Source organism: Emydura macquarii, unplaced genomic scaffold (assembly GCF_026122565.2).
Source record: "Emydura macquarii macquarii isolate MOO-44397 ecotype Brisbane River unplaced genomic scaffold, CSIRO-AGI_Emac_v2 contig_1363, whole genome shotgun sequence".
Lineage (NCBI taxonomy): Eukaryota > Metazoa > Chordata > Testudines > Chelidae > Emydura > Emydura macquarii.
Genome location: NW_027131500.1, coordinates 8,879,072 through 8,890,954, shown reverse-complemented (window position 1 = coordinate 8,890,954; position 11,883 = coordinate 8,879,072). Strand labels below are relative to the sequence as shown.

The window sequence follows — 11,883 nt, the reverse complement described above, 5'->3', positions numbered from 1 at the left end:
TAAAGCACTACATTTACGCTTTTTAAAAAATCTTCAAAGGGGAATCCTGGTCATAAGTTATAGCAAAACAAGTTATTGCATATCACTCAAAGGCAATGTTCAGGATTGTGGGATCTAGAAGATTCCTACAGTGTGAACAAAAGTTTTTTTTTAAAAAGTCAGTAAATTGTTTAACAGTTATACTTCTGTGGATTCAGTCAAAGTGTTGCTTTTACATAGTTGCTTTCCTGATAACTGCACTTGAAGTATTACACTAATTTTTCCAAAACTGTTGCACAAGATAAAAAAAAGGATTCTTAACTTTCAGTGCAGTTCAGTTTTATTAGAAAAGTGCAGGTGTGCAATGAAAGATAGATTAGCATAAGGTTGCTCTCTGGCACACAAGCCAAAATTTGAGAAACCTCACCAACTTTGGAAGCTATGTTGAATTTACACCATTGTTATTTGCTCAAGCTGCATACAACCGTTTGTTCATGGTACACCAGTTTAATACTATGGACAATACTCTACTTCAATTTAAGGTATATGGAAAGTTATTTATTTTGCATGTTGCTGCAATAGCAAGCACTAAGGAGGGGAATACACTTTATTCCTTAAAGTAAAAATGTCTACATGATATTCTTTACGGATTGAGAAGAATGAATAAGATTTGGCTGCCAGGGCTATAATCATGCTAAATCATTTTGAAGGCCTGACAACCCAGGCTCATCCCTTCTTTTAAAGTTTTCAGCTATGATGAGACAGGTGCATATACAGAGTTCCCATACATCAAATTACAAACATTTGAGGGAAAATAAAGTACTAGTAGTATTTTATGACAGAGGTCTGGTACAGTCAGAGTCCAAGTCTGGTATGATAGTTTTAAAAAAGGCAGTTATAAACCCCCAAGGACTCTGTCACTCTTTCTAAGAGAAGGTAAAGGCTTACACCCGGAACTGATCCCTTCCACCTCATCACCCAGCTAGGAGCGGCAGCTCGGTGTTTGCACACCTCATCCAGTTTTACTCGTTCAACAAATACACCTCCTCAGAGAGAGGCGTGTGAAAAGGCAACCTACAGTCAATATGAAAAACCCTCAGGGCTATAAATCAGCCACGTGGAAGCGTCGCTGCTGCTGTGACTTCCTGCTTCAGATCATTTGAGTTGCTGGGCGCAGCAGGGCCAGGGAGAAGACGAGACAAGAAGCAGAGGAAACGGGGAAGTGGGCAATTTAAAGGGCAAAGAGGGGGGAAAAGTTTGTGCCTGCAGCATAGTGACGGAGTGAGCAGGGGGCAGCAGCAGCCAGCCAGCCAGCCAGGGATCGGGCTAGAGCTAAGAGAGCAGCACCGCACCAGCGGCGGAGAAGGCGGCTGGAGAGAGAGCAGCAGCAGCAGCCGTGTGCAGGGAACCGGAGGAGAAGCAGCCGCGGGGTGGAGCCGAACCCAGCCCGGCTCGGGGGCTAGCCCAGGAGGAGCCGAGCCGAGCCGAGCGGGAAGCGGTAGCAAGGGTAGCGGCGGGGGCCCGCCCAGGCTCGGGCCGGGGGGGGGAGGATGCGGCTAAAGCCGGGCTTTCTGCTGCGCGCCGTGCTGCTGGCGGGCAGCTTCCTTGGCTTGCTGCTGCTCTGGTCCTCGCTGTCGCCCCGCGCCGAGGAGCCGAGCCCGCAGGGCAGCAGGATGCGGGTAAGTGATCGGTCCGGCGCCTGTCCTGCGGGGGGAGATGTCGCTCGGTCCGCCCAGCCCTGCCCCCACCACGAGCGGCGGCTCCTCCCGGCAGGGTCCCTCTCCGCCGGCAGGGGCAGCGGCGGGTGCCGAGGCTGCGGCCTGTGGCGTTTGCAGGCCCGACCCGGGAGCACGGAGCCGCGGCCGGGCGCCGTGCCCAGCTCGTCCCGCTGCAGGGGACGGCGCGTGGCGGGCGGCGCCGTGGCGGCGGATAGCCCCGCGGATCGGGCCCTGCTGGGCGCCCCCGGCCGGGCCCTGACCTGGCCCTGTGGCGCCGGGTAGGGGGGAAGTCCCGCTCCCGCTCCGCCCCCTTAGGTGTCTCCCCGGAGGCGGCCCATACCCGGCAGCGGACCAGCTCCGGCCCGTGCAGCTCCGCTGCGGGAGCTGGCTTTGGTGGGTGCAGCTCCCCCCTGCCCCCGCTGGATTACGCCGTGGTGGCGGCATGGGGCGCCCGCGGAAATGTCTCCTGAGGAAAGCTAGGGACGACCAGGGACATTCAGTTTACAAGAGAGGCGGATTTACAGGAGCTGAGGCTCTGGGTGTATCTTGCACGCACCGGAGTCCTTAAAGCAACCCTGACTGACTGCCCCCAGGCTTTGACCGAGGAGGGAAGGGAAGGGAAGGGCTTTGGCGAGTTCCCCTTCGCCTGCGGCTGGTAGAAATTGCCGAGCCTTCTTCTGCGAACTAGGTGGCAGGAGCAAGAGCCGCACAGGTGTACGTGGCTTCGTTGTAGCTAATCAGTTTCAGATTAGTCACTGCTGAGGCAGTCTTTTATATACCGAAACAGTGCCCTTCCCTTGTTCATTCTCGGTACGAGAGCCCCGGCTCAGGCATATGCTTTCACTGCAGTAAACAATAGCTTGGACTCCTAACTGTCAAACACTTGATATGCATCTCAGCCTCAGGGTACTTCTGAGACAGGCATTGCACCTCTGGATTCACTCCCCGGGAAAATGCACATAACATTAATCCTGGCCACTTTTAGTAGAAGCTATACATTAAACCATTTTTTCCCAGGCCTGCCAACTGATCTAATTCCTAGCTGACTGATTAGATTAAAGGCACATTTTGTCTCATTAAGATAATTAATGTCTTAATTTAAACATTGTAAGGTGTCCAGAAACCATAATGCTTGCATTTTACCATGTATTAAAAACAATACACACGTTTTCTTCTTTTCCCCTTTTCACAAACTATCTTCATTGGCTTGTGATGTGGCAGCTCTCATCTCAACAGGTCCACTGTGTTCCACCTACTACAGACAGGAGCATTTGTGATGGAAACAAGAGGAGCAGATCCAACAGGAAGAGTAACATGAAAAGCTCTTGCTGCTGGCATGATCTCTGTAGTTGGTGGAGGTGGCAGACCAGACTTTGTTCAAGGCCACAAGTCCCCAGTGTAGAACAGTAGCATGGTCTATGAAATCTAGAACAACTGAGTGCTATTATAATAGAATTTTGTTCTTAAAATATTTCTTACCAATAGCTTGTAAAAATGGTCTACTGCAAGAGGTCTGAGAAACAAATTTGCAGGGTCACCAACTGCATGTACTAGCAAGCATCGCCGCAGTTGAGAATAAATTGACCTGCTCTTGACTGGATTTGCAGTAGGAATTTCTATTTAGACCAGATGCTGTAAGTGCTGCTCATCATGCCAAGGTTCAAAAAGCTAAGTTTAATGACATTTTGGAGATCTTACTTTAACCCCCAAAAGCAAGGAAGGAAATTTCATAGTTAAAACTAAACATCTAAGATGACATTCTGGCTTTCACACATGCTGTGTCTGGCTTTTAGAGTTGAACCCTTTGCATGATCACCAAGAGAAAGTTAGTTGATATAATTCTTAACTTCTGAAAATTAGTAATTTCTTTTGGCTTCTTCAAGAGATGTTGCTATCTTTTAGCAACTGGTACAGTTTTTTGAATCTTGGTAGATGTGGTTGAGACGATGGAGGTAATAGCTCTTTTGGAGTTCTCACAGTTGGTTAGAAAGTAAGTTTTCTAACTTCTGATCTTTCCTTTTAAAAGCTTGTTTTATGCCTGTACAATAAACCCCCATTTAAAAGCTTTAGAATTTTTACTTACATATGTATTTTCTTAGTCTGACATTTCAGTTTAAAAATCCCTAAAATCTTTTATTTTTAGTGCATATGAAGGGTGTTAGACTTGACAGCTGTGGAAACTAAAATCTCCTAAAAGAAAAGGAAAATCATGGGTAATAGCATTGTTATTGAAAGGTAATGCAGGGTTTATCTACACAGCAAGAAAAACCCGTGGCTGGCCTGTGCCCATTGACTTGGGCTCATGTACCTCGAGCTGCAGGGCTGTTTTATTGCTGTGTAGACTTCTGGGCTGGGGCTGGAGTCCAAGCTGTGGGACCCTTCCTCACAGGTTCCTAGAGCCCACACTGCAACCTGAGCTCAGAAGTCTCCACAGCAGTGAAACAACCTCACAGGCTGAGCCCCGTGAACCTGAATCAGCTGGCATAGACCAACATTGGGCATTTAGTTGCTGTGTAGACATACCTACCATCTCCTATAGAGAGGTGGCACCTATAGGTCACAGTTGAGGCGCACTCATGAGGTGATGTGAAGAATCTTGCACTGCCTCTGCGTGCATATAATGATTAAAATAATGACTGTAGAGCAATGAAACTACCACTTTTCACAAGCACTGAATTTGCTCAGCTAATAATTGCTTCTGAGCTGAAACCTTGCGGCCAAGTTTCTGTCTCAAGTGAACGATTACAAAGACAAGGTGGGTGAGGCAATGTCTTTTATTGGACCAAATTTTGTTGGTGAGGGAGACAAGCTTTTGTGCTTACAACAACAGAGCTTTTCTTCAGGTTGGGGAAATGTACTCAGAGTGTCACAGCTAAATACAGTTGTTCAGCATAACTAGTTAACCCCTGTTTCAAGGGACCACTCAAAGTGAAATGGCCTGTTAACACCTCTACAGTCATGGAGTGGGAGGTTGGCTAGTGGGTTATAGATTGTTGTAATAAGCCAAAAGTGAATGATTTACTGTGAACTATAAACCTCTGAAAGCAAGAGTTTGTAAACTTGAAAATATGGACAGATCTTTAAGTTAAATGCTAACAGAAAGCTGCTTGTTGCTTGGTTGTATACACCTTCCTTGCATCGCTAGGTGCATCCCGGGCCTAATGTCTCTTCTCCTTAGGCTGGGGGAGGGGCATTTTGCAGTGGGCTTGTGCCCACCCATTTCCCAGAACTCAGATAGGATCTCTCTGGGTGCATGCACAAGTGTGCTTGCTTCAAGCAGTCAGAACTATCTCAGATCACATATAAGACTGATTTGGAAACCACTTGCAGCTGAGGCATGTTTTTAAACAAGCAAGAGCAGGTCTGAAATGTATGTTTCTAGAGAATTCTACCAATGGTTATCTATAGACAATATATGCAGGTTGAACTACTCAGACTTTTAATTTCAGTGATATGCATTTAATCATAAATTTAGGAAAATTGCATTTTATTTCTAATGAAGATTTAGATGTATTTTTGAGTTAAGTACACTATCAGAGGGAAAAAAATCTAGCCCAAGTGAGTAGGTCTTAATTTATTAGTCATGTGAATTGGTTATTTTGTTTATTAAACTTACTTTATATACAGTAGAGTTTGTGTGCTTGATGCTTAAGTATAAAGATAAGGTCTGTGCTTTGAAGCTAAAATACAGCCAACACTAGTAGCAGTTAAGGGGATTTCAACTCAGTGTTGGTGTATGTATGCCCCATGGTTAGGAGCGATTTGGAGGAGGAGAAAGAGGATGGTTTTAGTGAATGATGACTCAGAGGGTGTCATAGAATAAAGAATGGAATTTGGAATTGGTTAAGGAGACTAATGGAGCAACTGTGTAGTGTCCCGACCAGTCTTTTTTTTTTTTTTTTTTTTTTTAAAGCAGATAAAGCACGAATAAGTCAAAATTGCTGATCTAGTGATGTGCTACTACATTTAAAAGTGTGGTGATAATTGCTACATTGGACATCATTGAACGCTTTCAAAATGTGAATTGACACTTATGTATTTACACAAGAGATTTGTACCTCTAGGAATGTCCTTTTTTTGAGAGAGAGAGGGAGAGAGTGCTAATGTCAGAAACACTGGTATTGCTCCAAATCTTTCTGAAAGCGATTTATCATTAAATACATTGTCAGTGGTCTGTGGAACAACTCATAGATTTTAACATGAGCAAAAGTTGTCATGCATTTTGGATCTAAAAATCAGGAAGCAACTTACACATTGATTTATTAAAGAACTGAAAGTTGCAGGCAATGAAAGGTGTTGCATTCAGCTTGGAAGGAGCATGAAGACATAAGTGTCATGTTGAACTGCACTGAAAAAGTCAGGATTATCATAGGGTGAATCCAAAGGGGGTGGGGAAGAAAATATGCCATTGTGTAAAACCATGGATGAGACCCCCCTGGGGCAAGGAGTACTGTGCCCAGTTTTGGGAACCTTATCTCTGTAGGGATGTACAAATTTTGGAAAAAGTTCAAATAAATCAAGGTGTATAGTGTTTTCATTATAATAGATTGAACAGTTTTTAGTGCAATTTTAATCTAAAAGTGACTTGGTGAAAAGGATTCCTCTCTGCTTGTTTCTCAGTGGTCCAGTATCAAATAAGCTAATTTTGCAAGTAGAAAGAATTCTTGTTTGTGTTTCCCTGAAATTACCAGCCTGCAAGAAGGCTCACATCTTAGTGTTGGGTTCTTTTTCTTGTGTATCAGTTTGTAGTTAAGGTTATTTTGGCCAGACTATGTCCTTAGTTGCAGCTGTGCAACTCCACAGTCTTCAGTCAGGCTGTACAAGTTTAACTGATTGGAAGTAAGTAAAAAAAATTCTTATTTGTACATTATATGTACCTAAGAAGATATCACAATCACCTTTTAAGGGAATTATATGACATGAACAACACAGAAACACATGGACACTAACATGGAGGGAAAGGGAGAAAACCTTGGGCTAAGTATACAGAGAACTGTCATAATTGTAAGAATGCAGTCAACATTTGAAATTATTTGCTTCCAGAAATAATGGAGGAATTAACATTACAAAGATTCAAGGAAAAGAGGCAATTGCTTGGCTCACCCTAAGTATTTGGGGTATAAATGGGATTAAAATTTTAACTATGGTGGATTTCTTGTTCTTATATTATTTATATTGGAAATTTAAAATGTATACCTAACACACTATCTGTATGGTAGCATACATACAGAAACGAGATTGACAATCTCCAGGGGGAGGTGTGACTTTCTCCTAGGGTATATCAGCAGAGCTGGATTTACAAAGAAAAAGTAAAAGCTAAATGTACATAATTCAGCAAATTAACAGGTGGGGGAGAGGAGGGCAAAAGTCCACAAGTGACTGAATGGTGTAGACCTTGAAGAGGGGAGGAATCATTAGGGATTGGAGTGGAGTAAAGCGAAAAGTGATAGAATGTAATTGAAGTAAAAAATTATCTTAAATATCAAGGTGAGATTATGACAGTGGAATAATCTCCCCATGAAAGTGGTGGATGCCCTTATTTCTACATGCTTCTTAAAAACTAATTATGGTAAAGTACTAGAAAAGGTATTGTACAGAACAATTTTGTGGAAGTAGTATGAATGACTAGGAAAAACCTACTCTATAAGTCTCTTTGAGTCTTATTTTTCTGTGGCTATTGGTATTTGGATGTGGAGCACTCTTCAATGATCATTTGTCTGGATGAAGAGGGTGATGCTATCTATTAAAACACTGTCTTTCAATTAATTAACAGTGCTTAACTCTTCAACGTCCTTTCTGTATTAATGAATAGTAGTCAAACAGCAGTCTAACCAGTTCAGGAGCTAGCATGTTTTTTACTATCAGTTCTCAAAATGCACTTCTGCAGAGTTGTTTCCAGAATAAACACAGATTTGTTAGAATATTTATTGCAGCAACATATCTTGTCTTAGGAGGCAGTTCTATCCAATAGAAAAACAGCTCATGTATTCATACTGTGCAAAGCACATATCTAACAAGTGTACAGCACGCATTCTATTTCTAATGCTTGCTGTGGGTGGGTATTAATGGACTATTCTTATCTGAATTCTGTTTCTAAATAGCATAGCAAGGAATTTTATAATTGTAACTACTTTTCTAAAATGGGTTTGTCTGCGTTATGTTCAATTATATTGATAAGATTATTTTTTTTATCACTAGGTATTGGTCTAAAAATACTGCTTCTTATATAGAAACCCTATGTTATTGGTTGAATAGGAAAAAAAAAACAAAAACCCTAGACCAGATTGCTGAAAGTCTCTCAAACCATACAATCTAAAAATAGACTAGGATTTACATTTTTTTCTTTTACTGTCAATGCTAAATAATGCACTTGCCCACTCAGCATTATAAACACGTAGACACAGGAGGGAGTAAAATTCTAATAAACCACATAAGCTTTCAAGAAAAGTGTTTGGGACCATAATCCACTGGGGGCTGTGTTACTACCTCCCTGAAAACTCGGGTGCCTCACGTTGCTTTGCTGCTGTAGCTCCTTCCTGGGCAGCTCACAAACAGCCAAACTGCATGCAGGTAACACCTGTAGCCTGTCAGCCATACTTCAGTCAGACTTTGACTTTCACCAGCTTGGGTTGCCACTTGCAGGGTGACCCCAACATACTCTCAGTCCCAGATTTTCCCCTAGAAGTGTGTTCTGCACTGGCCAGCCCTCTTCTGGACAGTTTAGATATAGTAGGTCCATTGAGGAACTCTGCTTTAGAGGGACAAAGTGTGGGGCACGTCCCCCCTACGGGGACACAGAGAAACATTTGGTGGTGTGCAGCCAGACCCGGGCCCACCCTCACATGGGGGGAGTGGAGGGAGCACTGCCCAGCCCTGCTCTGCCCCAAACTCTGCTCCAGGTTTCGTTGCGGCTTCAGCATTGGCTCACCCCCAGCTAGACAACTGGCCTCCGTCCCCCAGCTGCAGTGTCTGGCCTCGCCTCCTACACCCCTCGCAGCTTGGCCCTTGAGACTGTTTACTTTAAAGAGGAGGTGAGTTAGAGGGGACGTAAAAAGGTATACAAAACAGCATAGAAAAGTTAAAGATCAGGAATTTCTGGTTCCTTCCCATAGTGCAAGGTCAAGGGGACATTCAGTGAGAATGAAAGGGAGCAAATTCAGAACTGAAAAAAGGAAACAGTTTTTCACACCATTCATCTGTGGAATTCACTTCCATAAGATATCATTGAAGCAAAGAGTTTAGAAGAATTAAAAAAGAAAATGGATATCTGTTAACATTTGCATTATGGTAACACCTAGAGGCCCCATTCAGGATCAGGCCCCTGTTGTGTTGGGTGCTGGACATAGGCAATAAAAGATGGTCTTTCTTCTGAAAAGTTTACAATCTTATAGTCTAAACTAAATGTAATCAGAAACCACTTAACAAACAAAATATATTCTCTCAATCCCCAGGGCATTTTAAGAAAAAACTTCCCTTTGTATGGATAGGACAAATATCCAGTACCCTGAGATCAGAGCTTGCCTCCCTACCCAAAAGTTTGGGTTAGGAGGAAAGCACTCATGCTTCAAGGCATAAACTGCTCTTATGCTAATAAGGGGTTAGGAAGAAACTTTCCCTGTGGGCAGTTTATTCTGTAACTGCCTACTGCGGTGTAAAGGGCAGATCAGGACTAATTTTAAAGTCGAAGTGGATCTGAACCCAAGCCAACCACAGCCAACCCAAACCCAGCCCAAGAGTGTCGTTGCTTTCAGAGCTGACCCTGACACTTCCCTGCCTACCAAATCTGTGCCAGTGCCGCAGCATTGTCTTTGAGGCATGGCATTGGTGGGGGCTGTGCCTATGATCCATCTCTGGCCACCTCCTGCCTTTGGGGTCAGCATGACAGTAGTGGCTGTATGCCCTGCACTGCAGGTGATGCGGAGTGAGAGTCATTGCATCTTGTCAACATGCGTGCTCTGCGTCACACATGAGCACAGTTAGGTGGTAGCAGCTGGTGGGAGGAAGGGAGGCACGCAGCTGGTACCCTGCTGGCCCCATGGGCAGAAGAAGGTGATTAGAGACAGCTCAACGTGAACCCATGCAGGTCAGGTTGTTGTCAGTCCTGACCTGAACCCAAAACTTGTAGTTGGGTCCCGTTGGGTTACAAGGATCTACTGTGGTAGTGTTTTTGCATCTTTTTCAGAAGCAGCTAGTACTGGCTGCTGTCTGAGACAGGATGCTGTCTAGATGGACCACTGGTTTGAGTCAGTATGGCAATTTGTATGTTTGGAAAGGGGAGGAAGTTCTGTGTTTACTAGATGCCTACTTGCAAGCCATAATAGATATAAAGATGGGGCTGGGTTTCTGTGATGGGGCAGACCAGGTGTCAGCTCTTCTGAAAGCCCCTAGACCTCACTGAACACAGACAAATGCATAGCTGGAAAACATTCTGGCCCGTCAGTATGTTAGCATTGTTAAAACAGATCTTAAGTTTGTAAGAATGTGATTAGATTTTATGAAAAGCTTGTAGGATGCTACATGTATTGATCTCACTTACAACATCTGTATCCCCCTGGTATAAAGTTATACTGAGTGTTTACATTGTAAACCTCTGTAACATGTACTCACCAATCAGGAAAGAAGCATCAATTACTGTAAAGTGCTGGTCCTGCACATAAGAAGGCCCATTGAAACCAAATGAGCCATTGTGAAACATCCAAGGACAAAGACTTTGTTTGCCTCCTGCCCCCAGCTACCCCTGAAAAGGAGACGGGCACAAACACACTTGTCCCGTCAGTTTCAACTCTGGGGGAAGGGAATAAAAATCCCTGATCAGAAGGAACTGTATCACTATGCTGCTTGGAATTTGGAGAGGGCAATATTTCTAAGCATAAGCAAGGGATCTCCAAGCTTGGGTTAGCTCTAGAGCAGGGGTGTCCAACCTTTTTGTGTGAGGAGGCCACCTTGCAATTTTTTTTCACTCTGGGCCAGTGAGTTCGAAGACACTTGGGGTGGGGGGGCTGCTTCTCCACCTGGCTGGCTGGAGGGGCAAGTAGGGGCTGCTACTGCACCTGACTGGCTTGGGACTGGAGTGGGGACTGCTGCTGCACCCGGCTGGCTGTGGGGGGAGGGGCTGCTGCTGCGCTCCACCTGCTGGGTTGGGGTGCGGGTGGGGGTTGCTGCTGCACCCTGCCCGCTGGCATGGGGCTGGGCACTGCTGCTCTGCCCGGCTGGCATGGGGCTGGGCTGGGGGGGGGGACACTGCTGCACCCCACCCACCAGCATGGGGCTTTTGGGGTGGGGGGGGCCTGCTGCTGCGCTTGGCCAGCTGGGGAGGGGGCTGCTGATGCACTGTGCCGGCTTGGTGGTGGAGGAGCTGCTGCTGCACCCGGCCAGCTGGGGGGAAGAGGGTCCTGCTGATGCATCCTGCTGGCTTGGGGCTGGAGGGGACTGGGAGGGGCTACTGCTGTGCTTGGCTGGCTCGGGGGGATGGAGGGGCTGCTGCTGCGGATGGCCCGCTGGCACAGGGCTGGAGGGGAGGGGCTGCTTCTTTGCCCTGGCGGGCCAGATAGCAGCCTTTGGCGGGCTGGACTCTGGCCCACAAGCCATGGGTTGGACAACCCAGCTCTAGAGGACGTAGAAAGTTTGCATATCACAGCAGTTTCTATTATCTTTGAAACCTAAGATTGTAACTCATTTGTGTGTGTATGTTTACTTGCTTTAACTTTGTAAATAACTCTCATTTCTTTTTCTTAGTTAACAATTCTTTAATTAGTTTATTATAGAATAAGCTACAAGCTATTGTCTTTAGTGTGAGGTCTAGGGTGAAGCTGATCTCGGATAAGGGTCTGGTCCTTTGGTATGGTGAGTAACCTGAATATTGTTGTGATTGTTGGTGTGAAGGACCCTTTGTCACAAAGGCAGGTTTGCGTGGGTGGCAAGAGAGACCTGAGTCCTCAAGAGCTCTTTCTGTGACTCCATGATTAGGCTGTGATAGTACTTGAGGAGTTCATACTTGTTACTTTTGTGTGAAATATAGGTACAGAACACATAATCAGTTTGGGGTTTGTGCTCTGGTTGGTAATAGTCTGCCCAGAGGTTGGCACTCACACTTTTGAGCTACTCCAAACAGCTCGACAGTGTCAACAGCGTCCTGTGGCAGAACACTGGTGTTGAGATGCCCAGGTTTCACTTTGATAAGTGCAGT

At 45.2% G+C, this 11,883-nt stretch overlaps 1 protein-coding gene across 3 annotated transcripts in view; it reads left to right on the top strand.

Moving 5' to 3' along the window:
* Positions 1-1,145: 1,145 nt before the first annotated feature.
* GALNT7 (polypeptide N-acetylgalactosaminyltransferase 7) overlaps positions 1,146-11,883 on the top strand; it is a 116,291-nt gene continuing 105,553 nt past the window's right edge. For all 3 annotated transcript variants that reach the window (XM_067551725.1, XM_067551726.1, XM_067551728.1), the window contains exon 1: positions 1,146-1,658. In XM_067551725.1, the coding sequence (XP_067407826.1) occupies positions 1,530-1,658 (129 nt within the window). In that variant the 5' untranslated portion in view covers positions 1,146-1,529. The remainder of the gene's footprint in view (positions 1,659-11,883) is intronic.